This window comes from Neolamprologus multifasciatus, chromosome 19 (assembly GCF_963576455.1).
Source record: "Neolamprologus multifasciatus chromosome 19, fNeoMul1.2, whole genome shotgun sequence".
NCBI classification, from domain to species: domain Eukaryota; kingdom Metazoa; phylum Chordata; class Actinopteri; order Cichliformes; family Cichlidae; genus Neolamprologus; species Neolamprologus multifasciatus.
The window spans coordinates 10,854,320-10,881,687 of record NC_140457.1 but is presented as its reverse complement, the minus strand read 5'-3'; the positions used below and the strand labels follow the sequence as shown (position 1 = coordinate 10,881,687).

The 27,368-nt window shown below is 41.1% G+C and overlaps 1 protein-coding gene and 1 long non-coding RNA gene across 4 annotated transcripts; one reads left to right on the top strand and one right to left on the bottom strand.

The window, feature by feature from the left end:
• The first annotated feature begins 247 nt into the window (after positions 1-247).
• Positions 248-10,875, top strand: LOC146496054 (uncharacterized). Its single transcript, XR_014871131.1, has 2 exons — positions 248-856; positions 9,816-10,875. It is a non-coding gene; the product is annotated as an uncharacterized LOC146496054 (long non-coding RNA).
• Positions 7,495-26,937, bottom strand: atr (ATR checkpoint kinase). Of its 3 annotated transcripts, none has more exons than XM_085143073.1 (48): positions 26,718-26,929; positions 26,476-26,567; positions 25,103-25,255; positions 24,072-24,979; positions 23,832-23,974; positions 23,545-23,721; positions 23,188-23,354; positions 22,866-23,018; positions 22,581-22,779; positions 22,211-22,467; positions 21,919-22,115; positions 21,663-21,763; positions 20,917-21,088; positions 20,549-20,704; positions 20,252-20,446; positions 20,045-20,140; positions 19,789-19,878; positions 19,455-19,550; positions 19,220-19,350; positions 18,936-19,079; positions 18,259-18,352; positions 18,023-18,148; positions 17,420-17,626; positions 17,117-17,230; positions 16,892-17,007; positions 16,550-16,670; positions 16,327-16,464; positions 15,816-15,984; positions 15,326-15,492; positions 14,975-15,139; positions 14,639-14,730; positions 14,443-14,534; positions 14,163-14,340; positions 13,897-14,082; positions 13,594-13,753; positions 13,232-13,411; positions 12,911-13,053; positions 12,466-12,563; positions 11,331-11,560; positions 10,098-10,232; positions 9,795-9,995; positions 9,549-9,692; positions 9,058-9,208; positions 8,808-8,964; positions 8,461-8,614; positions 8,172-8,323; positions 7,980-8,085; positions 7,495-7,822 (listed from the first exon to the last, which is right to left on the bottom strand). In XM_085143073.1, exons 1-48 carry the CDS (start codon positions 26,768-26,770, stop codon positions 7,649-7,651), a joined length of 7,830 nt encoding a protein of 2,609 aa, XP_084999199.1. In that variant the 5' UTR covers positions 26,771-26,929; the 3' UTR covers positions 7,495-7,648. The 3 variants fall into 3 exon arrangements, with proteins under 3 accessions (XP_084999199.1, XP_084999200.1, XP_084999201.1); XM_085143074.1 differs by having other exon boundaries at positions 23,188-23,351; XM_085143075.1 differs by lacking the exons at positions 7,495-7,822; positions 7,980-8,085; positions 8,172-8,323; positions 8,808-8,964 and having other exon boundaries at positions 8,490-8,597; positions 9,014-9,208; positions 26,718-26,937.
• Between the last annotated feature and the right edge of the window lie 431 nt (positions 26,938-27,368).

Sequence of the window (27,368 nt, the reverse complement as noted above, 5' to 3'; positions counted from 1 at the left end):
ACACTACGGCACGTTTACCAACTAAATGGCTTTATTACAAGGGGATGTACAACAGTGCTGCGTTTTTCAATGTTTTTCTAGATAACTCGAAACAGAAAAAGGCTCCATTTAAAAGGGCTTGGATTGCATTATAATCTTCTGAATTGAGTGCCTTTTCTTTCTACAAGTAAGGACCCCATCCTAAATACACATGACACAGTAGTTGTCCATCCATGGCTTCTTGTATGAGGTAATGGACGTGCCTGCAGGTTCTGCTCGATGTCAAACACATGGGTTTTAGCCTGACAGAGAAACGTAAAAAAAACAAACATTAGGTTTTATTGGACCTGAATGTGCTGTAGTTAACTCAGTTTTCCTCTGGGATTAATAAAGTCTCTCTAATTCAGATTCGCAAGTAAATACATTTTAAGAGGTAAAAATTCAAGAAACATGCCCACTTTTTTATTAACAATCTCTCCTGTCTCATTGGCACAATGTGAGGTGTTAGTACTGCAACAGCAATGCTGTGTTTCCTCTGGTGACAGTGAGACAAACGCTGACATCGGCCCTCTTAGTCTGGACCACCAGCGCCCTTCTTTGAAGCATTTATGTACAGGCCAGGCTAATAAAAGCTCTTTCCGCCCATTCTTCTGTAGATGTGTTTCTCAAAGCTTTTTGAGCCCTAACCTTATTTGTTTATTTTGGTCTGACTGACCTCCATGTGATGTGTGCTTCAGGTGGAGTACCGTTGCCATACTGCTCGCTGGGCTCGCCGTTTTTTTTCACTCTGTAACCAAAGACTGCAGCAGTTGGTGCCGCGCCTCTTTGCCATAGTTGCTGAACAGCAAAGGAAGCAGCTGGTAGATGCAGCTCAGAGGTAAGGTAACAGACGATAATCACAAGCATCAGATAGCAGTATCACATCAAAATTCACATAATTTACATCCTTGTTTCCCCCAAAAAACTGCAAATAAAAACAGAAGGTGATGATTTCGAAAGTATTTACAAAAAACTACATTTCAGAAAAGTCCAGTGAGGGACAACAAAAACTAGAAAAGTTGTTTAATGCTCAAAAGCATTAAATAAATACATCTGATGGAACATCACAACACAAATAAGATTTAGTAGCATGATGAAAGATGCATCTCAAAAAGTCCCAGTGTTTAATGTTGTTTAAATGCAGATTTAAGTGATTAGCAGTCTTGCTTTTAGTTTTACTTAATACAGCTTTCATAGAAACAGGGTTGCACATTATCAAACGATACTTATCACTTACTGTACATGTCTGCAGTATTTATAGATCACGTTTCCATGATGATCCCTTATCTGTCCAGCCGGAGAATGGCCTCAGCAACCGCATCTGTGGACTTTTTGAAAATGCCATAGCAACAGAAACGTTGCCCTTTACTTTGGAGGATGTACATCCACCTTATAGTTGAGACCGGTCATACAAACTCACGTTGATGATGTTTTCTGACCTGGAGCACTAAACCTGTTAGGAAGAAAGTAGAGAACTGATCTTGCTTAAATAAGAAAAAATGATGCCTCTGAAAGCGTCAGTATCATTAAAAAAGAAGAAGGAGAATATTAATATGTGCATTTCAGGAATAACGACTAAAATGTCCGCAGTTTACAAATATTGAACATGGAGACAGAAGTGTAGAACAGCTTCTGTGGCTGTGGATACACAAATATCACAGTGATTACATTGTATATGTAAAGTGTGTAAGTTTGAATTTGTAGGTGTCTGAAGGAAAAGTGGATAAAGCCACAGTAATCTTCTACAAGGCCTTACAGAATATCCCCTGGTCCCCTGGTGAGGCACACACATACTGTGAAAGTGAAATTTCCCAAAACTCGATTTATAGTTTTGTGCTGAGTCCCTGCAGACTCATCAGGTGCGGTTATACGAGAGAAACTGAGCTAATTAATAACGAACAACAGCTCGTTTTATCAACCAACCGACTTTATACAGGGATGCTCAGATTTGTAAAAAAGAGGAAATGGCTTTGAAACCTTAACATTAGTGTTTTGAGGACTATGATTTTACTTTTAAGAAAACAGAAGTGGTCATGTTACATATACCAGTAACCGTTAAGGGTGCAACCATTGAATGTATATATGTATAAATCTCAACAGTGTTAGAGAGGATCCCTAGTGAGTAGCACTTGGCGACTGTTGAGAGGAAGAAACCTGTGAAAGGACTAAGCTCAGGGACGGACAACTGAGAGGGATGAAGAGAAAACAGGAGCATATCAAGAATCAGTAGCTGATAGCCACTGCTCCTTATCTTTTTTTGGTTACAATTCAGTAAAAAGATAACCTGTATATAAAAGATGAACAGACTATGGATGAGACAGGGTTTAAACTTTTACTGAAACACACTTCTTTGATGGTACATTAGAATAAATAATCACACAGTAGGCAACACTATTTGTTAGATGATTTCATTAAATGTCTCCCTTAAGAAAAAGAGGTTTTTAATCTCATTGGAATCTTCCTGGTTAAATAAAATAAATAAAAAATAAAGATGGTGCCACTTGATCAATATTCTGCCTTGCTGAGCACATATTTACCAAATTAACCAATTACACTTATCACCCTGCTGTAGTTACCTCTTCTGCAAACTAAATCAGTATGTATGTATACTGGTACATACAATTCAGCTGTTCCCCGATCAGCTGAGGGGTTTGTAGACCTGTTGACAGAGAAAGAAGTGAGTGTGCAACTGCTTTTAGAAGAACTGGACATACTGCTAGAAGACTGAGCACACACCATCTTAAATCAAGTGTGTGTGTGTTCGTATTGGCAAACTTGATGGAAAGAAAAGGACAAGCACAAAGGCAAACTCAACACATGTACAGCTGCGGTACTGAACTGCTGCAGTAATTTGAGCAAAGGACTGCATTTTGTTTGGTTTTCTGTATACAGTGACAAAAATGTTTTAATTTCCACAGCAAACCACTAAAGCTGTGTTTTATTACTTGATGTTGTCAATAAATACAAATAAAGATTGATTTATGTGACATTACTTTTTTTATAGATAAAATTGGCAGTGATTATTCTGGAAGTTGTTACAGTCCTAACTTATTAAGAAAAACTGTGGAAGTGATGAAGGAAAAAGCTGCCACTCAGCATATTGGCACGTTACAAAAATGTGAAATTTGTGTCACCTCTTAAAGAATTTTTAACATAATTTTTTTAAAATATATATTATATTTAAAGTAAGGGTTATAGTCTATTGTGTTTGTTAAAACAGCAAAAACATCTGCTGCACTCCGGAGTAAATAAGGAAAAAACTTGCAGGATAAAAAAAAAAGACGTCTGCTATGTTTCATACGGAGCCCCGCAGGGGACATGGGAGAAAAAAAAACATAAGACGGACTTTTGCGAGACCTCGCAAAACTTTTGGGAGATCCCGAGTTTGTTTTGCGAGATCTCGTCTTAATTTTTTTTCTCCCATGTCCCCTGCGGTGCTCCGTAGTTTCAGAGTAACTCGCGTACCGTATTAAGGAAAAAAAAAAAGATCAACAAAATTCAAAGTGCGGCTGGCTTGACCGCGGCTGCACTCGAGAGCTCACTGCACCATAGTTTCTCATTCTCAGAAAATGGACTTCATTGTCAGTTGTAGATTTATTTGCGCGATGATCTGCCGAGATTATGACCTCTTGGTTGTGGAACGTTTCGTGACGCCATGCGCACCCTTTTTGACGTGTCTGGAACTCGGGTGCTTTTGCGCATGCGTGGATATTCGTGCGTTCGAACAAGTGCCGTCACAGAAGAAGTCTTTGATCTGCTTTTGATCCGAGATAAAGTCCTTAAATAGGACCCAAGCTAAGTCAAAAAGTTACGGCTTCCAGAGTTCGCCTGGCAGTTTATACACGTGAAACTTTCCTCACTCTTTCAAATCAGAAAGTTTAGCATTTCAGGAAGATTTTAACAGAGGGAATCCTTGTGGAACAACAATGGATTATAATTTTTATATTCCTCTGGTCCTATCACCAGATGAGCTGTTCCCGATTATCAATAATGCCTTCAACAAGCTCTCTGACGAACAGTGGTTATTAATAGAAAATGGACTTTTGAATTCTGGTGTTCAAGCAGTTTTGGCGGATATGATTTCTGAAATCATACAGATCGCCACAGTCAAAATCTTGACACTTGCGCTTCCCGCCATTCAGCGTGGTGCATCTACGGATTTAGAAAAAAATCCATTTCTTGGTGACTCCATCTCAATCACTTTTGCTAAAGCGCTCAACATCCCTGAGCAGGACTGTTTGAGTGCTATACAGCTGACAAAGATGATTGAGAGGGCGATTTCAGATAAGGTAAAGTCGATTGCCACCGTGGTCAGGCAGAACCGCAATTTACCGCTAAACCCTGCTGTTTACATCAGCGGAACAATTTCGAATATTGGAAAACTCCATGTCATGGTTTATCTTGCTCTCTCATGCTTGGAATTATACGCAATAAAACGGCGAAGCTCACGCTTTATAACGGTAAGCGATTCAAGTCAATCTGAATCCAGCAGAGACAGCAGTGTGTCCGGCATCTCACGCGAACTGGCCATCAGGGAGGTTAGTGATATTCTGTTCAGATATAGTCGAGAATCATATTCTGCAGGTGACGAATCATCAGATGACGAGGAAGATATAGAAACTGAGCCACCTGCTCAGACACTTTCAGAAAAGAAAGAAAGATCAGAAAGTGGGGAATGTGCAGAAGCTGAAAGGCAGGCAGAACGTTTGGAACCTGATGCCACAGTAGAAAAATTTGCAGCTGACATTGTCAATATTATATTTGACAATCTTCCTTCTTCTGACACTGATTCTTCTTCCCACAGTGAGAAATGTATCTCACCCAAATCTGGATTTATGGGAGCCATCTTCGATAAAGTGAGAGAGTTTTTCAACTCACATGCTCCTTGCGCACCAGAAAAATCCCGCAAACACCATTTTTTCAAGTTCGCACAAAAACATTATGAAAAGATGAAAGAAGGGCTGAAAAATACAGTGGAGGAGAGCAAAAAATATTTGATTAGTCTGTTAAACCTAAGCCACTCCCCTGAAACTGAGGGAATGGGTTCTCCTTCAAGAAGCTCATTTACTCTGGAAACCATGGTAAAATGTTCTACTCCAGCTAACTTTAATGTCATCAGATCTGAAATTATTGACATATACAACAAGTTCAAAAAACAGGAAGACCATTATATTATCCAAAAAACCCTTGAGAACATTAGAATAAGCGAGAACATCAAAAATTTCTCAAGGGATTTAACAGAGAAAATGTATGACCATTTAATGAGACAGACAGTAGCTGAATCAAGAGTTTTCCCTTCTCCCGAAGTCCTCTATGTAATCATAGAAGACGCAGTTGCAATATTTTTGCAAAAGATTCTGCTCTTGGTTGATGATGAAGCATTTGATGTAGTTATTCAGGGCGAAAAAGTGTCCGATGCTATTAAAGATATCCAAAACTTCCTTGCAACAGCACAGACACGGGCAAAAGATACAGAGTCAGACTCTTCTCAAAAAAGTGGCAGAGAATCTAGAACACCCTGTCATTCTAGACCAGCATCTCCAGAAAGACAGGCCAAGTCTCCAGAGAACTGCTCAACATCCTCTCGTTTAAGTTCAACACCTGTTCTCGAGAGGAGGGAGGAAGAACTGCCTGAAAAATCAGAGGCCAAATTCTCCAAAAAGGATGAGGAGGAACTGTCTGACAAGTCAGAGGACAGATTCTCCAAAGAACATGAGGACATACCCTCTGAGAAGTCTGAGGAGAAACCCTCCACAGATGAGAAACTGTCTGAAAAGTCAGAGGACAGAGTTTCTGAGGACAAACCCTCAGAAGACGTAGAGGAAAAGCTCTCAGAAGCGTCAGTGTCATCTGCTCAAGTGGAGGAAGTATCCCAAAACCTTGTTTACTTTGTTTTAATTGGACTTCTTGAGAAGTCCAAAAGCAGGCGAAAAGGCCGTCTCACTCCTCCAGATGGCGTAACACTAGCTGAGATCATTGAGCGTCTCAAAAACTTGGTGCAACTACAAATCAGCAGCACGGAGTCTACAACACGTCTGGAAAATGACATGAGAGGATTAACCAAAAAACTGGTTAAAGGACTCATCAAGGAGTTTGGCTCCCCAGAAAAGATCATGGATGCTGCTTTGACATGTGATAGTTCATTTGACGAGGCTATTTTGAGGCTCTTGAAAATCCATTTGGGTGTCCCCACAAGTTATCGACAAAAGTCCAGAGTTGCCAGGTTCTTTTCAGCATTGAAGAAAGCTTTAATGAAACCCTTCAGATGCTGTTTTATGGGCAGCGATGACTAAAGACCTTGACTTTTCCACTGCCTTGCTTCTTGCAAAATCTCGAAGCAGAAATGATCCAAAAACGGTCAATCATTGTGTCAAATCAAATTCCTTTATAGTTTTCCTACAAAACTATTATATTTTCATTGTGTCTCCTTTTTGTTTTCCATCGAGTCCAGCCGGCCGCAGCAGATGGCTGCCCCTACATGAGCCTGGTTCTGCTGGAGGTTTCTGCTTTTTATGGCAGTTTTTCCTCCCCACTGTCGCCTTGTGCTTGCTCATAAGGGATCATTTGATTGCTGGAATTTTCAAAAATTGGTGTTTTGAACTTTAAGATAGAGGTCCTGCAGGCCCTCCACCTTAAATTTCAAAACACCTCCAGGAGACTTTGTAGTTAATTGTCATTACAATGAAATAAAAAAAAAAATCCAAATTAAAAACATGTTGACTTTTGTTGTCTGTTCTTGATGTAAACCGCAAAAGAAAAAAAAAAGTGTTGCATGTGTGTACTCTGGTAATCAGTACTGGTATTTTAATGTATTAGAGTAGAATTTGATATAGGGTTAGAGTCTGTTGATAGTTTATCCTCCTCAGAATCCCGAGTGATTCTTCTGTCGAGCTGGATGTTTTTAATATGAGTTTCCAGAACCGTGGAAAATAACAGCATCGGCGAGCTAAACCGGTCGTCTCTGACAACAGCAACAGATTACAAGTGATAATAAATATTATCACAAATACACTTCCATTTCAGATTATTCAGAATAAAAGTATATTCTCATGCAATTATCTTGGAAAGTGTTTTCCCACTAAAAATATGCAAATACATAAATACAACCAAGCTCGTCCTGATCTATCCCAAAGCCAGCTGCAACAACAACCAAGCATTAACAAAAATGAAGAAAAGTAACAATACAAATACAGTGATTTTCTGACTACCTGAACTCATTACTAGACAAGAAAAATATTGCTAGCCAAAAACAAACTACTACCTACTTCTTACTCACACCTTCACCCAGTCTACTTTCAGCTTCTTAAGCAGATATTTTATTCTAAGTGGTGCTTTTATGTAAAAAGTTGGGCCAGTTGGCTGTAATCAGGAGTGAAGAAGCAGCAGGAGACAGGGGATTCAAACAATCAGCTGACAAGCCTGCCTAGCTCTGAGAGTTTGAAGGTTAAGAGATTAGAAGATACACACTACGGCACATTTAACCAACAAAATAGTTTATTACAAGGGAATGTACAACAGTGCTGCGTTTTCAGTGTTTTTTTAGTAACTCAAAATGGAAAAAGGCTCAGGAACAAACAGTCAAAAGTGCTTGGATTGCATTATAATCTTCTGAATTGAGGGCTTTTTCTTTCTACAAGTAAGGACCCCAGCCTAAATACATCTGACACAGTAGTTTGTCATCCGTGGCTTCTTGTATGAGGTAATGGACGTGCCCCTCAATTGACAGAGGAAGGCCCAGCACCTTATTCCTGCTCTTAATCACTCCCTGCAGGCGCTGCTCAATGTCACACACGTGGGTTTTAGCCTAGCAGATAAATGTACAGAACAAACATTATTAGGTTTTATTGAACCGGAATGTGCTGTATTTAGCCCAGTTTTCCTCTGGGATTAATAAAGTCTCTCTGGTTTAGATTTGCAAGTAAATATAATTTAAGAGGTAAAAATTCAAGAAACATGCCCACCTTTTCATTAACAATCTCTCCTGTCTCATTGGCCTGAGCTTTTGATAGTCCTTTGGCTTGTTTGCTCCACTCCACCAGTGGGTCATGAAGGAAGGTCTTCAGCACACTTGCAGGAAAAATTAAAAACAGAGACACATTTTTAATATTTATGAATGGTTGAATTTGACATTAATACTTTTTATGTGAATATACCTCATGAGTGGCTCTCTCTGGTCTCTCATTAGTCTTATCGTAACCTCACAGGCTTGCCTAAAGAGGCCCTCGATGCCCATGGGCCCCATAGCATGCACCATGTTTCGTGTCAGACGAAAGGGAACAACCTCTGGCACGTCAAATGTCTCCCCCTAGTGGAAAAAGAGAGAAAAGCACAGGCAAACTTAAAAGCAACAACATGCACTGGTGTTAAGGATACATATAATAAATAATAAATATATAAATATTCCTAAATAATATTTTTATTGAATCTAAGGCAAAAAAAAACCTTGTTAAAGAGGCAGTTGAAGTCTACATGAACAGATTCTCCAGTGAAGGAATCAAAGAGGATGTTTTCTCCGTGGCGATCTCCCAGACCCAGGATGTAGCCAACCATGGACATCACAGCAGTGGAGCGGCAGTATGCTGAACGACTGCTGTACCTGTAAACACACAAATACTTCAAAGATTTATTCTTGGATTTAAGTTAAACTTAAAGCAGATTTTTGAAAAATTCTGAATTGAAATAACTTCTTTCAAATGTGGTCAAGATGTTAAATGAAAATGACTAACATTTCTGATAAAGCAGTGACTTCCAGGAGCATAATTATAGCAGTGTTGTAGTGAAAGTCATACCATGACGTGGGGTCAGGAAAGGTCCGGAGGAACCATTCATAGAAGACAGGGGGGTGTCGAGCACATAGCACCTCCTTGTGGATTCGCAGTTTTTCCTCAAAGGGAGCTGTCTTGGGAAGAATAAGCTTCCTGAGCTCTTTACCTGATAGGTAGATACCTTAAAAACACAGAAAAGGTGAACGACTTAATTATTTCCCAACATTTACTTAAAAAAAAGGTTTTTGATTGTAGGTGTTATAAAAAGGGATACCTCTCTCTTTGTACAGCTTTGTGAGAATGTGCCGCAGCCCGGCAGTGTTGTTAACCCATTCGATGATGCCGCACTCCTCATTGAGGGGAATCACAGCATAAGTCCGGATGTGTAGCTCCCTCCGTCTGGACTCAGCATCTTTACGGAGGCACTACACAAACACACAGTACAAACAAGCACATATAAATGCTGTTCTTCTCACATTTTCTCAAGTATTGTCATGTAATTTGCACACATATTGATTGATTTAGTACAGCTCTGCTACATAATGAGCTCCTATACTGCAAAAAAAAAAAAAAAAAGTTCAGTTTTTATTCACATTATGAGAAGAGGCTAATATTTTATTTTAACTTTGAGGCCAGAACAATACATAAAATAAGACTGAACCTCTAAAAGTTAGTAAGTTTGTTTATTCTGACCTAACGTGCAAGTCGCTCTATGGCCAGAACTCACTATATATCCATTTAGTTTGAATGAAATCTCCCAGATACCTTATTGATGAGACAGTTGAACTCCATGAGTCTGCAGTCCTTCCTCAGGTCATCTTTAGGTTTACACATCATGGTGTAACCCCGACCATCCGAACCCTTCAGGCTTATCTTCTTTGGCTTCTGCAAAGAGGCCAGGATCTCCACCTACACAAACAAGATTATTTTCTGTAACTGTCATCAACTCCTGCTGAATGTTAAACATACCGTGGCGGCCGGTCAGAATAGTTAACACCCTCTTTCTCTTACACTGTCTTCAAAACCATCCAGGTATGCCCAGTGTCCAGGGAAAGCATCATGCTGTGTGTTTTCCCCGCCTGTGGAGGGCAGCGTTGGGATGAGGACAGACTGCAGAGGGATCAGGATCTGACTGAACGTTGGCTCCTCCACCAAACGTTTTAGCTGCTTGAAGTGAATGCTCATACTGAGGGTGGTGCTGTTACCATTCACCTGTAAGACACATATAGAAACATCTCTACTCCTGCCTAAAGATGATTTAAGGATTGAGAAGTCATAGACTATTGAAGTGTATTTGTGCATGGGCGTGTATACCGGTTTATTACAAAGCTCCAAAAGCTTGTCTGTCAGTCTGTTGGCATCTCCAATGAATTTTTCCAGGGACTGTTTAAGACTGACGGCTTTCTTAAGGATCTGATTACAGCGATTCATGCGCATGGGGTAGGATGACTGGAAAGAAAAGAAAAGCAGACATAAATAAATGCTGTATTTTGGACGCAGAAGCAGTTGATTACGAAAACTAACAGAGAAATTGTGGGAGCCAAGTTAAGATAGTTCATATGTTTTAGTATTTATATTTCGCTGTTGTTAAGCTTGTTTGTGTAATTAATAATTTAGGAAGTAAATGCATGTTTATGGTGGAACTAAAATTATTTTATTGCTGTGTTGGTTTGGTTACGTAGTACCAGGAATACATGTGCCTTAAAGACTCGTGTTTATAGTAAAATCCGGGCATCAAGGATGTATGCAAATTAGCGCATGCGGTGTGGGAGGGGGGAGAGAGAGAAAAAGAGTTAATATGGCATAAGCTATACGCGGCAGCAGGGTAGAACAGAGCCACACGGTTTTCCTACCGTAGTAGGTTATTTTGTTGAGGATAAGTTAAACCTGACCACTCCTGTAAGATGCAAACTGTGGAATACATTTTTTGTTACATCTTTTCACATTGGAGTCCCGTGGAGTTCTTTTTCCTCTTCAAACTGACGTACGCGAGTGAAGCATGGGAAATCTGGTCTCACGGCTTATACAGAAATTGTAATTTTGATTTGAACTGATCTGCTAAATAACATTTCAAATTAAAAAAAAACACAAACAGACTTGCAAATGTTAAACTTTATAGTCAGCCCTCATTTGTTTATACTTTGCTTCCAAAGACCTAGACCTTCTAGTAATTTCTTAAAGTGGTCTTGAGCAATAGTTCCGCAGGCTTTCTGGAGGGATTTTAAAGGGTTTGTTTGGACAGTGGCTACTACATCAGTGGATGACAAAAGAAGAGATGCATTTATTATCTGTTATGGAAGGCAGCCAACATTCGAGGAAAAGCTTTGAATGTCCTCCAAGAAGCCTGGAGAACTATTCCTGAATATTCCTAATCCTACCTAATGAAATGACAAAACAACTTGCCTAAGAGAGTTCAGGCTGTGTTGAAGAATAAAAATGGTCATATCAAATATTGACTTTTAAGCTCATTAGAATTACAAAGGCGATATTTCCATGTTTATAGAAATCACCATCAATCTTAAATGAGGGGTGGCTCATTTCTCTCACCTTGGACACCGCAGTCATTAGCCACATAGCTTGCTGGGGGTATGTGAGGAACACTTTGGCCACAATGGTCATGAGGACATTGAAGACCTCATCGCTGGAGTGACACACCCTGGAGATCAGCTGGGAAAATGCGGTCAGGAACTGGTACGGCGCCAGCTTAGCACAGTGCTCACTCACTACTGTGTTGATTTTACTCAGCTCCTGTCGCATCTGTCTGTCTGCTCGCCCAGCTGAGGTGAAGGAATAAGTACAATATCAAGTGTCTGTGAAGGTTCTCAGTCATCCAGGTCATCGTAGTCAAAGGAGCTTGCAAAGAAAAGCGTCTGGACTTCTTTAAGTTACTTGAAGACGTTTCACCTCTCATCCGAGAGGCTTCTTCAGTTCTAAGGTCAAATGGTGGAGAGTCCCAGATATAACCCTAGTGGGAGTGTCCCCCCACAGAGGGACAAAAGGACCCCCTGATGATCCTCTAATCGCCTGAGCCAAGGTGTGGAACTGGGTGTGGGTCCCAATCAGCCAGAGTTTTGGGCGATTTCATTGTGAAACCTGGCCCCACCTTATCATGCGAATTCCTGAGGTCAGATGGCCCAGGGTGTGAGTGGGCCTTAAGGCGTCTGGGAAGGGATCTCAAAACTGGATTATAGATGGCAGAGAGTTGGTGTCGTAAACCACCGCCTCTGTTCAAAGACGGTCGCTCACAGTGGACATAGATGGCTTCTTTCACTCCTCTTTCAAACCATCTGTCCTCTCTGTCCAAAATGTGAACATTGGCATCCTCGAAAGAGTGTCCTTTATCCTTGAGATGCAGATGGACAGCTGAATCTTGTCCTGTGGAGGTGGCTCTTCTGTGTTGTGCCATGCGCTTGTGAAGGGGTTATGAAGGGGTTGTGAAGGGTTATATCTGGGACTCTCCACCATTTGACCTTAGAACTGAAGAAGCCTCTCGGATGAGAGGTGAAACGTCTTCAAGTAACTTAAAGAAGTCCAGACGCTTTTCTTTGCAAGCTCCTTTGACTACAATATCAAGTGTTAATGAAAAGCCAATGAAATGCTGAAAATAAATAGCTAGAAAGCAGTTTGCAAATTAATTAGACTGAAGCTAGAAATATCTCCCTGCCCTGTGTGAATTGCCCACCTTTCTCACATTCACACACTTTAGCTCCAAAGTCCAGCCAAAGAGACAGCATGCGAGGCATGGCCTGGTAGATATACTGGTTTCCAAACTGCAGAGCACTAGGAGGGAGAAAGTTGATAAGTGTGTTGTTTGATAAAGAAATTAACAGCTGTGAAGTAGCTAATAAAAGCTCTGATTGTAGTCTACAGCAGGGGTGTGCAACTCCAGTCCTCGAGAGCTACTGTCCTGCAGCTTTTAGATGCATCTTTGTTCCGACACACCTGAATCAATGAATGGCTTGTTATCAGGCCTTTGCCAAACTTGATGGCATGCTGAAGAATTAATCCAACCATTTGATTCAGCTGTGTTGGAGTAGAGATGCATATTAAAGCTGCAGGATCGAGGACTGGAGTTGGAGACTCTGGGTCTACAGGGCTGCAAATCAGCAGAAAGAACAAGAACTTACTTCCCGAAGAATGTGACGATGTAACGGATCAGATTACCCTGTTTCTCCAGCTTGTTATCTGTCACCATTGGCATCACTTTGTCATAGTATTTGGCTAAGTAGAAGTTACCATCCTCCCACTCTGGTAGGAGGTTAGTCACATCCTAAAAACAAAACAAAACAAAAAACACATAAGGTAAAGACAAGTGATGCAGAAATCTGCTTTGGTGCCACATCACTGTGAGGGTGATCTCTGACATTTGCATCATTGCATTTTTCACTTTTTTGTCTTTTTATGAAACATTTTCAGAATCTAGTTTGAAAGTGTGTAGATATATCAACCCTGTATGTCTTCATGATGGCATTAGACTCGAAGTTGGCCGTCTCCTCCATGAAGCGCCCCACCAGCAGCATGGCTTTGCCTTTAGTCTGGAGACTGCGAGGATCTGTCAGGGGCTGATCTTCAGGGAAACACTGAGCCACACCCTTCTGCAGGACAATCAGGGCTTGGTGGACATCGCCCTGATGGCAGACAAATTAGGCTATATTAGTTTAATTTGATTATGCACATGTATGAAAATCTAATTTGCAGATAGGAAGACACTAAAGAAAATACGTTTTCTGGTCCTGTACAAATGTGAATAATTTGCATACAGTTTTGCATCATATATTGAATGCTGCTTTTATTTGTAGCCTGGTTATACCTTAGACCAAAGCCACTTTGCCTTCTCTGTGACCAGTTCAGCAAGATTTGTATTTTCTGCATTGAGAAGGGCGTTAAAGGCAGTCTGGTGGTGTCCTGCTTTCCTGGCAACCCGGGCACTTTGTAACCAGCACTCCCCAACCAGCTCCTGACATACAGGTCTGCAGCGCAAGAGTGAGATGATAAATGCAGATGTGAAAATATCCTGTTGTATTAAGAAGAAATTTTAAACCGATTTCTCTGTGTGTGTTTCAGAAAAACAGCATGTTAAAATCTGTGCAACTAAAAAGTGATGTTTCCTTACTGCGTTCCCAGACTGAGCAGGGCACGGCGGAGAGCCAGGACTGGCTCCTTGGCCCTGAAAGAGTTCTGCGTCATCTCCAGCCGATCTGACCAATGAGGAGGCAGTTGGCTGAGGTTGGACCCGGAGCCCTGTCTCTGTTTCAGCAGCTCAGTGAAGGTGTGCTCCAACTCACTAAGCATGTGGAGTCTAAACACACGTAAAAGCTTTTTTAGAAAGTTATTAAAACACAACACACTTGACTCCAAACTGAGCTGACATCCACAGACCTGACAATATACTCGTATCCTCTCTGGTAGGTTCCACACTCATAACTGGCAGCAGACAGAGGGACGACCTGTTCTTTCCTCACCAGCTTCAGCTTCTCATAGAAATTTTCAGCATCCTGCTTCTTAGCTGAGAGCAGCAACTGGCCGAGCCGCACACCCCATGTGCTGGACTGCTGGTCTGGAGACACAGAATAGAAAACTATGCTTTAAGCAGATCCATGCAGCATGGAGTCACCAGTGATTTCAGATGTTGGAAATACATGCTGTGTTTCTGCACTACCTGAACTCAAATAATCTTCCAGCAGGTCCCATTTTCCGAGCTTCCAGGCTGCCTCTACTCTGTAGGTGTTGAGTTCTGACTTCCACTGGTGCCTAAATGGACATACAATGCTACATTAGGCAAACCTATATTAACCTAAATTTTAAAAATTACATTTAATAAGAAATAGATGTACACTGATATGTATTTTTCTTACTTGTTGGCCAGTACTCCATTGACTTGTGTGATGACTGTGGACAGCTGTCCCAGGCCGAGCATGGAGGTCATCACTCCATGATAGTGAGCGATCTTTATACAAAGCGATAATTGAAATGATCAAGAAAGAAAAAACAGTAAGTTAATTATCTTTTATGTCAATATCATAAATAACATATTGTAAGAAAACATATAAAACTGGCATAGTATATGTACACTTATTGGTTTATTAAGCATGTCAGTTCTTTTAAATGCAAATAACTAATCAGTCAATCACATGGTAGCAGTCAATGCATTTAGACAGGTACATGTTTATGGACTGCATGTGTTTGGGTACCTGGTCTGACTCCAGCTGTATGGCTCTGTCATAGCACGCAGTGGCGTCACGGAGCAGGCCGATGCTCTCATGCTCAAGTATCTGTTCCTGGAGTGATGGCTCCTCCCTCCTCAGAGCATTGACACCTCTCACTCCATCCGGCTCGTGCATTGCAGCGTACAGCGTCTGTGGCAAGCAATCACGTACATCACAGAGTTTAAAGTTCACCACAGAGATTAATTGGATGAGTGGTTAAAAGACAAGTGCACTTGTACTATTGGACTTGTTGCTGTCAAGATAACTTTTATAATGCAGTCAAAAGTCCTGAGTCAATCTTTTATTTAATGGTTAATAACCAAATTGTTTTCTGACCTGCAGGAATGAGAGATGGTCTTGTATGTTCTCTTTATTTTCCAGGATGTAAGCTTCAAAGTGCATGAGGGCACGAGTGTATGCTTTGGATCGTAGAGAGGCCTTGGCCAGGACATCCTGCGGGATATCTTTCAGGAAGGCCACCACGCGCTGATAATCCCCACTCTCTGCAATATCATGTTATAATTCTTTACTTTATTAAAGCATAGGGTGAGTGAACAGTGAGGAGAACTGCATTTTATTTAGTTATTTTCTTATACAGTTCAATGCAAATAATGCATAAAAGCCTCAATATTATCATGTAAATAATAGCAATATAAATTGCTATAGAGTTGACTGAGTACATACATCTTTTTCAACAGTGACTGAAGCTATGCATCTTTTGATTAGTCCCTATATTATTGTAGGGTCTACCTTACAATATAAAGTGCCTTGAAGCGACTGTTGTTATGGATAAATAAAACTGAATTGAACTGAACTGAATTCTTACCATGTTTGGGTTTGGAGTAGAGGATGTGGCGACTCCACTGTGTAAGGTGTGACAGCATGCTGAATACAGTCTGAGTGCTCAGCTGTGACAGGCTGGAGGCCGTCTTCTGGGCAAGCCCCTCGGCTTGTCCATCTCCCTCTGTCAGCACAGCCAGCATTTCCTCTGTAACCTTTGACAGAAACAAGAATGGAACAACAAGGAATGAGAATTGGAACGAGATTAGAACTGAAGACATCAGAGGGACAGCTCAGGTTGAACGGTTTGAAGACAAAGTTAGACAAGCAAGGTTGAGGTGGTTTTAGACATATGCAGAGGAGGGATAGTGGATATACTGGACAAAGGATGCTGAATATGAAGCTGCCAGGCAGGAGGAAAGAAGTAAATTACATAGAGGATTCATGGATGCAGTGAATGAGGCCATGCAGAGGGGCTGGTGTGACAGAGGAGGATGGTAGGGATCAGGTGAGATGGAGGCTACTGATCTACTGTGGTGGTTCAGATGTGTCCTCACCTCTTGTTGCTCTGCAGGAGTGCAGCCCAGCAGCATGTAGAGCAGAATATGAGGCAGCAGGTAGATTGTGACCTTGTAGTCGTGTTTGATGATGAAACTACAGCATCTGAACACTTTGCTGGCCAACTCGTGTCTCACCTGGAGAGCAAAGAAACTTCCCTTAACTTCTGGCTTGGAAAACAAGATAAAGCTGGGGAAAAACTTCAAAAAGAGATGGGTTAACCTTGCTGATGAGGTATCCAGCCCAGGTGGCTGACCAGTCAGAGAATTTGCTGCCTCTGTTGGTGAGGTACACAGGTTTCTTCAGCTTAGACCAGTTCACCTCCTTCTGACTGCTCTTATATCTGCAGGTAAGAGGCAGAGTAGAAAATAATATATTTACAAAAAGAGAAGTTAAAAAATGGAAAGACTTAGTGAGTCCTAAAAGATTGTAGGCAAGAAGATAAAATGTTGGAGAAGGGAGGAGAGAAGAGGAAAAATAACTTTCGTCTGAGGGATTTTTAAGTCCTGAATTCTGAGACCATTACAAACGAGACTATGTGTGTACGAAGGTGTAAACTTAGACCTGCTGTTGAGGTGAGGCTCCAGTATTTCTTGAATTTGCTCAGGGAATCTTCTCCACAGACGTCGGCCCGCTGAGTCAGTTCGACCTTCACGACACTCAAATATGGAAAGCAGTTCCTACAGTGGATATAAAATCACCAATACAAACAAACATTTCAATATAACCCCCCAAAAATAAATAAATACAATAGAGGAACAAACACAAATAATTAAAGCTGTTGCGTACCTGAATTGCATAAGCAGCGGAGTCCTGGGCTCTCACATCATCAGCGTATGCCAGAAATGTTCTGGTCAGTTCAGTCAGCAAATCATAGGCAAAGTTAGGATCATCCACTCCGCTCTGCCACAGAGAAAAAACATGCAGTTCAGTTATCTTTGCTTCACACACAGTATCTCTCTCTCTCTCTCTCTCTCACTCACACACACACACACACACACACACACACATACACATATATATATATATATATATATATATATATATATATATATATATATAATTACATTTAAATCTATGTTAGTTATTTACCACAAAGGTGTTGCGGTTGCCGTGGGTGTGTGTTTGCGACAGATCCAAGCGTCCCGGATCCACGGCGCCCAGCTCCCCCAGACACTCCCCACAGAGGAGCCTGGCCTCTGGGGATGAATCCTGGCAGCCTTTCAGCAGCACTGATACCAGGTTGGAGATGACCGGCTCCACTGCTTCACTTGCACAAACTTGCCGCAGCAGCCACTCCTGCACTCCAGAAAACAGAGGAACATATTTATAGATGTGTTAAGTTAAAGTAAATTTGTGGGTAACGTGAGGATTTAACATGGGCTATGCTAGAAGTGTATTAAGAACTGAACTAAGAATTAGAATTAAGAACTGAAACACCAATTTAGGTGCTAAGATGTATTATAGTATGTTAATTTATGGACACATCCATTGTACATAATTCTTAATGCTAATGACCCAATTTTCAGGCTTACACCTTTTACAACGACAAATTGTTTGAAAAAGATAACGCAGACGGTGATTTTGGAATAATGCAGTCTAATGGTTTCATTATATATATTTTGCATTCTTTTCTGAGTTCTCTTTGCAAACATGGAGCTGTTACCTCACTGTAGCACTTCATTGAGTGTGTACCTGGTTGCTGTGCATCACGTCCCTGAGGCTGGTCAGCGCGTGGATCCTCACGTCCACGTTCTCATGCTGGACGGCTCTCATGGAGAGCTGCAGTGCGGCAGCCAAGTCACTGCTGCTGGCCGCCAGCTGGAAGAAAAGATAAAATACAACACAACAATGTGTTGTACATATGATCACTGTCAACCAACCTTTTGTTTCACATTCATTTTACTTTCTGTTGTGCCCTTCATACAGACCTTTTTATAATCCTGCATTACTGTGTGGATGTCTTTTAGCTCTGGATGGTCTGGTAAAAAGTAAATCTCATGGAGGTAGTCACTGACTTCTTCCCTGTAATTAAATGACAGAAGTGAGGCATCTAAAAGAGATATGATATTTAATTTTTTTTCATGAACAAGAACATTACATCATGGACCTAAACACAGACATGAAGAAAAAGAAAAGAAAAAGAAGAAGAAAGAAAGGGCGGGGTTCACCCAGGGCTATGTAAACTTGGCAAAATTTAATTTTTCCACTTCGAAACACACAGTGCATGAGCATACATCCACGCATTCTGTGCACATACACCCACACCTATGTACATATACACACACACACTCTTTCAAGTACCTACATACGCATACATACATACTCATCCACGTGTACCCTTTTACACATTGTTGTCTACACAAGTGTCCATTCAGCACAAAAAGGAAATAAGACCAGTTGTGCACAAGAAAAATCAGGTTGATTGAAAAGAGGATGAGATGGGAATGAATAAGATCCTTTTCCCACATTATTCACAATCCTTTTGCATACTCTAAAACCATTTTGACCAGTTTAACTAATGAGGGAAGTTAAAACCGTAACCGAAAGATGTGTTTTTGTGTTTGCACGCTGATCAAATGTGCACATTTGTGCTTATGTTTGCTACCTGTTATCCAGGATGAGGAAGCGGATGATGGCGGCAGTTTCTTTGGGCTGCAGTGGAATCAAGGGGAGCAAAGCAACAATAACGTGACTCAGTAGGGGGCCCAGGTGTGCAGGCTCCACACTCCTCACAAAACAATCCCACGTCCTACCCAGAGGAATAGCCAGGTGTATATATATATAAAAAAAAAAACGAATTAAAAACAGATGTCTGAGCAAATCCCAACGAATAATAAAGATAAATGCATCACAATATGTGACTTTATGTGCAAGTATACAAGTACTGACTGGCAGCAGAGGAGAGGGAAGTCATCTCTGTATCGCAGGCCGGTGCGTAATGTTGTCATCATCTTCACTCTGACAGAGCTGATGTGTTTGGAGCCCATCAGTCGCATCAGAGCCATCACACTTGTCAAAACCTGCACGAAGAACAGGCAGACATGTTCACTTTGAGCCAAGCAGATCTTTACTGGACAATTAACTAATCAGATTTAAAATTCTGGTATTTTAGAGGATCAATTACCAGTTTCTTGCGGTCTTTTTCTCCTGCACTGGAGCTAAGCAGCTGCATGTTGAAAAAGGCAAGAATCCCCAGCAGCTTTGGCTGTAAGTAGTCAGCCTAATGATAAAAACAAGACATTCATTAATGGATAATTAGCAGATGATTAGTTGCTTATTATCTCTTTCATTTTTTCTTTTTTTTTTTTTGCATAGAAAAATTACATTTTTGTTTTAAATTAATTAATATCTCACAGATTCTGAAGCCTAAATTGTTTCATAAAGTATTTTTGTCTAGTCAAATGTCAAAAAGACAAGAAACTAAAACACTGATATGAAATGCAGAGGATGGCAAGTACCATAAGTTCTGAGGTGGTGATGTCTCGGGGTCCCTGGTACGGATCATCACTGGATGCAAAGGAGGCCAGGATTGCCAAGCCATTGAATACCTGCAAAGAAATAAACACTTATGAGAACAGAAACTAGAGTCTGTGTTTTAGATCATTTGTGAGTTTTATTCAAGAGGAGGCCTTGTGCAGAATAATTTCCTCAAAGCCACATATTTAGAAATAGATTTAATGTTTAGAAAATCTGTTTCCACATATGTGTGTCAACCTGTTGGTAGTGCTCTCCAAGACGCAGCAGCAGCTCATTATGAAGACCCTGGAAGTCTTGGCGTAGCAGAGATCCCAGTTCAATTTCTGTCTCACTCTGAAAAAACATGAAGGAGAAGAAAAATAAACTTGTTTTTAAAATGACCTCTTCAGGTACATGACTCTAAATCATGTTTCAGCTGTAAAATGCAAGTAAATTTGTTCATACTTGTAGGTAGTGAAAGGCCCTCTCCAGCTCCTCCTTTGTGCAAGAACAGACCAGATGGCTGAAGATGTACTTAAAGTTGTTGATCAGGATCTCTCTCCTGTTTGCCTTCAACTCAATGGCCAAAGTTCGAATGAGAGCAGAGCCTGTGGAGCTTGCTTTTGCTGCCAGGTAAGGCAGCAACACCTGGAGGGTCCGCTGCATAAACAAACATGCAAGAAAGCACCAATGTACATCACATAAAGAGTGCTTACTATCTGTGTAATCTGTGTGTGGATGCGTGTGCATGACTGTACATACGGTGAGGAAGCGGTGGAGGTCTGGAAAGTCAAAAGCATGCGCGATCTGAGCAAGAATATCCAGAGCCAGCTCCCTCTGATTGGCTGACTCGGTTCCTTGATCTGGTGTGCTCCGCAGGGCTGACGCATGGCGCGAATGTAGTGACTCCACCAGGAACTAAAGGCAAAGAAGATATAGTAATGGACTGTAGATTTTCCACAAAAAACAGTATCTAAAACAGACCAAATGAAAACTAAACCAATGCAATTTTCAAACATTAAATCCACAGATATACTATGAATAACAGTATTATAGAGCAAGTCATCTAACTCATGATAAGCAGGTGAATAGGATGGGTTTTGGTCCAATTTAAACAAAAGACTAGATACCTGGCAGATAGGGTTCTTGTACTGACTGAAGAGTGTCTGCAGTTTCAAGCCTTTAGTGGTGGCCAGGGCTCGAATTTGAGTGTAAGCAGCTACAGACACCTGGGACGACTTGGACAGGAGACAGTGGAGCAGACGCAGCAGAGAGAACGACACCAAACTACCCTGAGAGGCTCTGACAGAAAAGGAAAGGGGAATGAAGAAATTTCCTTCATTAAGTAGTCTTTTTAATTGTATTAACAAAAGGAATCATCTGTTTTCTAACCTCTAAGTGGATATGAAAATAATGTCTGTGAAGGTTCTCAGTCATCCAGGTCATCGTAGTCAAAAGAGCTTGCAAAGAAAAGCGTCTGGACTTCTTTAAGTTACTTGAAGACGTTTCACCTCTCATCCGAGAGGCTTCTTCAGTTCTAAGGTCAAATGGTGGAGAGTCCCAGATATAACCCTGGTGCTGGTTTCCCACCAGGGTTATATCTGGGACTCTCCACCATTTGACCTTAGAACTGAAGAAGCCTCTCGGATGAGAGGTGAAACGTCTTCAAGTAACTTAAAGAAGTCCAGACGCTTTTCTTTGCAAGCTCCTTTGAATATGAAAATAATACAAACTAATAACAACTAGCAACACAACATTTTATTTCTGTATATAAGGTCAATAATTTTATCTCCCATCTTATAACATATTATTCATTAAAAAACAATTACTATAACTCATACAGCTTGTGGAATAAAAAAAAAAGCTGTCTATATACCTGCCGATTTCTCCAGTGGTGAGGATCAGAGTGTTACGCAGGTCATCGTCTCTGTTAAGTTTAGCAGTGCTGAATGCTTCTTTAAGACGTGCAACCAGGAGCTGTGATGGTGACACACACCACATCAAAAAACAACAAGTAAACATGCAACATTAAACTATACTGATTGATATATATTAATTTGCCCTGACAAAAATATAATTATGTTATAATAATAAATTAGAAAAACTGGAGTCTTAACACCAGAATTGCTCACCTCATTCAAAGAGCTCTGCTCAGAGTTTCTAGTGGTCTCTGCTAGCAGGAAACGCACTGATTGGCTGAAGCGTGTTCTAACCACAGGATCGGAATCCTCCATTAGACCAATCAGGGTACAGAGTACGGCTCGGGAATCGCTGTCTGCACCAGTGAGATTCACATGCTGGCACAGGTGGGGAAGAGCTTCTAGGAAAGCTGGCAGTGAAATGTATAAAATGTTTAAGAAAATAGCAGCTGTGAACTGACTTGAATGCATCAGCTGTTGTGAAAAACATATGGTAAAAAGGTACCTTGTTTCACGGTGCTTGGAGCTTGTGGTCTGAGCAATGGTAGGAAGGGTCTAACAACAGATGCCTTGAGGGATGGCACTGCTTTCCCAGCATGATCTGTTTCAAGACTACAAGAGAGGCAAAGGATTTTGGGAAGACAAGTGGAGTCTGTGTGGATGTCACTAAGGCTGGAGAGCTCTGATTGGAGGCAGCTCAGCTGACCAATGATCCTGGCAAGTTCCTTCTTCACCTGCTCCGAACTGTCCTCCAGCTTGGAACTACAATTATCAAACATATGCCATGAAATATAACAAAGTAACTAATGATATCAATTAAAAAAAGACAGAAAATATCAGTGGTCAAGTACTAAGTAATGTATGAGTTTCCATACAGCAAAGTAGTGCCAATGAGGTTGTAGTGCATGTTTCCCAGATGGTGGAGAAGAAGAGGGAAAGCCTTGACTGCTGCTACTCTCACCACCTCCTCCTGACTCTGCAGCGCTTTTGAAAACACACACGCGCACCACGTCTCGCATACACCGCCATGTAAAAAGGCCAGCAGCGACACGCAGTCGGCCTGGACCTCAGGTGCTGGAAAGAAAGACGTCTTTAAATGACTTTTAAAGCAGTCATTTAGGTTTTCATTAAAAGAAAAAGAAGCAGACAGGAACACTCACAGTAGCAGAAACCGAGTCTTTGAGCCAAGGCTAGCAGCCAGGATGGGAGGCCTGAAGTCTTATAGGCTGAGACAGACTTGTTCTCACACACCCAGGGAAGAGACAACAGAGCACACACATGTTGTTGGAGCCTGTCATCATTCTGGCTGCTCACTAAAAAAAAAGAGAAAAAGAAGAAGATTATGATTATAATAAAGGATGTGTAACTGGCTTGATTTCTATCTTCAAATTAAACACAAACAAATATGGAAAATACATCAACTTTTATTTTGACAACAAACTAAACCAAAAACATCTGGTATTTTTGTATTCGGATCCTTACTTGTCAGGTAAAGTATAGAGTCGAGGACCCTGACAGTGATCTGGACAGCAGACTGAAAGTAGCTCCGATTTGACACAGGCTGAGATCCTCCTTCTAACACTGACTGACAGCTCTTCAGGGCCCTGCTCAGCGTCTCAGTGGGAACCCAAAGGAGAGGTGTCAAGCTGCTATAAAAAAGAGATGTTGAAGTGAATAATATGCTATTAATCACTGTGAATGACATATGTCAAACTGGAGCCAGGAAAGTAAGCAATCTCTAATATTAAACACTATTAAAATAAAAAACTAGAGAGGAAGTTTTTCTGAGAGGCAGAAAAAGGGCTTGTGTAAGAGCATGGGCGTATGTTTGGGAATTACCTAACGGGTGAGGAGCAGAGGGCTGCCTGATGGAGAATGAGGGCCAGTCCCTGGAGAGCAGAAAGGCTCTGGGTGGTCTCAGGCTTAGCAGAACTGGAGTCCAAAAGCATCAGCAGCTCCTCCAGCCGACTGTTTAACGCAGACCAAACCTTACTGCGAACACGCATGTCCACTTTGCTTAAGATAGAGACACAGACATTACTTCAATACGACATATGAGACATTAAAAAAAAAAATTGTTTGAGATTTTCATGTTATTGCCAAGTAGTAAATGTTGATGCACTCACCTTGAGGATGTTTTAGGAGTTTTATCGACTGAACTGGTGGCAGATTTGCAAGACTTCTTGGCAGGTGTTGCTCCATCTTTACACTCCTGCAGCACTAAAGCTGTCTCAGCCTTCAGGGCAGCTCGGAGAAACCCTTCTGCACACTGCGAACAACAAGCATAGCACATATTGTAAAGAGGGAAACACTGTATGGATATCAAAAGGTTCATTTAAAAGGAAACACAAAGAACAGAGTTGTACTTCAGCTTGATTTGCTGTCCCCACGGTGCATGCTAGTGTCCCGCAGACTTCGGTGACCCGCTGCCTCCTAAGCAACGCGGCGCTCTCATAAACTGGTGCTACAGATAGCGAGAAGCTAAACAGCAGGCAAAGTGACTCGGTCACTTCTACACCTAACTTGACGCCAGCTCCAGCAAGAGTGCAAACACACTCGAACATCTGTGAGAGGTAGATGGGCTCAAAGTGTGAGTGAGAAACATAGGATTGCTGAAACACACAGCGGGTCAGGCTTAACAGCTCTCCTTCGTAAGCTTGCTTCTCATTTATGTTTGCTGTGGCAGAGTAGGAGTGTGTTTCCAGCAACTGGAAGTAGGCTGCAAAGAATTCGTGGCCCTGCATCTCAGGAAATCCTCTGAGCTCCACCAGTGTTCTCAGCATCACCATGGAGGCCTTCCTCAGCCTGGTGTTCCCGTTGGACAGGATGAAGCATGCAGCTTCCCAGGCTACACTCAGGTCACGACGGGAGATGACTCCCCTCAGAGACTCAGTTATGATGTTGATCGTTACGGCAGTCAGCGACTCCAAGGCAGCAGGTGAGGAGAGCACAAGGGCAGAGGGGGTGAGGTATGAGGAGGCACAGAGGGGGGATAAACTGAAGCACTTGAGGTTTACAGGCCACTGGTTCTTTGTGTGAATGTCCAAAACATGTCCCTGTCCTGCAAGTGTGCAAATATGTGCATACAGGTTATGGCTGAGTTCCTGGGACAGAAATATGAGTTCCTGAATGAGGCAATTAAAGATAAATGGTGCCCGGACTCTCAGAGTGTGAAATAAAGAGCACAACACAGCAGAGACCCGTCCATGGATGATATCACAGCCTGGAGCTGCTGCCACACGAAGGAAACGCACCGCCACCCACTTACTGAAGTCTAAAATCAAGACAAGGAATGAGAACATATTAAAGGACAAAACTAAAAAGGAAAACATGTTCAGCTTTATTTTCTCTAATTTCTGAAATCACTTATGGCAGCATTTTGAGAAGAATTTCCTACCAGTGCAGCTCTGTGTTGTTTCTGGGTATTCAGCAGGCTGACAGGCAGGGTTGGCAAACATCAGAGATGAAGATTTAACTATGTGCTGCACAAAGTCCAGCAGCATCACACAGGCTGGCTCTGAGGTGGACTTCTTACTTAGCCCTAAAGCAACTGGAAGAAAAGACAACTGCTTTGTTAAAAGAGCTGGTACATTTTCCTATTTCATATCATCAAAAACATTTTAATATTAGACAAAGATAACTCGAGTAAATTCAAAGTGTAGTTTTTAAATTTTGATTTCATTTAATAAGAGAAAGAAAAACTACCCAAACCTACCTTGCGCTCACTGAAACAGTAATTCCTCCCTTTTTAAATGATGAATTAATTGTGATTTACCACATTGGTTGAAAGCTCAGTTTAATTTCACAAGTAACACCCAGACCTTATTACTGCCATGATGGTTTCTTGAAGAAGAAGGTTAAAAGAACTCAAAAAGCAACACATCATGTCAAGATCTAAAGAACCTGCTGAGAAACAAAGTCATTGACATCTATCGGTCTTGAAAGGGTTACAAAACCATTTCTAAAGCTTTGAGACTCCAGTGATCCACAGCGAGAACCATGAGCCACAATTGGAGAACACTTTTAACAGTGGAAAACTTTCCCAGGAGTGGACAGCCTACCAAAATTGCTCAGAGAGTGTATCAACAACTCATCCAGTAAGCTACAAAAGAACCACAAATAATGATCAGTGATCCCACACCCACCAGGAAATCTTAAGTGCATAAAAAACCCCATAAAAATCAAAATGAAAGTTCTGCAGTGGCCTAGTTAAAGTACAGGCTTAAATCTAATTTAAATGCTTTGGCATGACCTTGAACAGACCGCTCATGCTTGAAAAACTTCCATTATGGCTGATGTTATGTGAAAGACTTGTTGCAACTTATCACCAACACTTGATTGCAGTTCTTCCTTTTAAGGTTGGCACAACCAGTTATTAGGTTTAGGGGGCAGTTACTTTTTCACACAGGTTTGGATAGTTTTTTTCCTATTTTTATCATCATCATCAATCTTTATTTATTTATTTATTTTTAACAGGATTTTTTCAGGAATTTATAATTTGCATGTTACATTTACTTAGGCCAACCTTGTCTGATGATCTGAAACATGCACCTTTGACAAATATACAAAAAAAAAGGCAAAAAGCAATCAGCAAAGTATATTAACAAGAGGGAATAGTAGTCATGGTAAGCAACAACTTCAGGGAATGTTTCAGCAGATAAGTCTGACAGTGTGCACCAAAAAGCTGTTTGTTTGTTTTTTTACTAATGTCCTTTCAGAGGCTTTTATTATGGTGACCACCCCTAGTATGTGTCGATATTCCCGGCTTACCAACATCCACATCTGTCAGTATCCTGTCGATGAACTGGCAGAGAATCTGTCGAGGTTTCTGTACCACCTGGTCGTACTCTGCAGCGCTCGCACTGCAAATATCAGCACGATGTTATTCACAGAGACATGACGAAGCAAAGGTTTTTATCGACTTCAATAAGTAAAGACGAGGACTCACTTTAGCCCAAATGAGTGGTACTTTTAACTACTTAGCTCTTAGCCAACTTTAGCCGTGTACTCACCTAGCTAGCTCCTGAAGAGCCGGTATCATCGCAGACATTTCCAGACCTTCCATTTTTAAACTTTTTGTGTCGCTGTTCGATAAAACTCTTTAATACATCAATATATGGCTCTGTCTAATCATTTTAACCAGTACACATCTCCATGTCTCCTTCTGCCTGTCAAGTCTTTCCAAAACTTTCGCTCCAAAATGACGTTTCTGTTTTGATACGGAAGCCAGCGAGGGTCTATAAGCTCAAACAAAACGCAAACTAGTAAATGCTCCCTCTGGTCGCTAAAGTAACGTTAAAGTATGTGTTTTACGGCGGGAAAAAACTTTTTAAAATTGTTAAAAAAATAAAAAAAAATGTTAATAGTAAAGGTACCACAGGCCCATAGTAAAGGTCTTAAAATGTAGGTAGGGTAAAAATATACACAACAGTGGTTTTTTTTAAAGGAGAAGTAAAAAAGGTGAAATAAAAAATCTAATTGAGACTGTGCAAAAGAGTAGTGCAATTGCAGTAGTAAATAATATGTAACAAGAGGGTATAATACAAAATAGTACAATGTAAATATTTGTGAAACTGTGTATGCCTACCTACAAATGTGTTACTTTACTATTCATGAGGCATTTGTATGTATTTTGTGATTAGAATTTAATGTATATCTTAATT

Bases quoted from the DNA above. Each gene is read 5' to 3' on its own strand.
- atr (XM_085143073.1), bottom strand. From the start codon at position 26,770: ATGGAAGGTCTGGAAATGTCTGCGATGATACCGGCTCTTCAGGAGCTA. The intron at 18,353-18,935 runs GTAGCAAACATA...ATTTAATTACAG, and splicing joins TTCCTCATCCTGGATAACAG to GGAAGAAGTCAGTGACTACC. The intron at 7,823-7,979 runs GTGGGCATGTTT...TTTATCTGCTAG, and splicing joins GAGAGATTGTTAATGAAAAG to GCTAAAACCCACGTGTGTGA.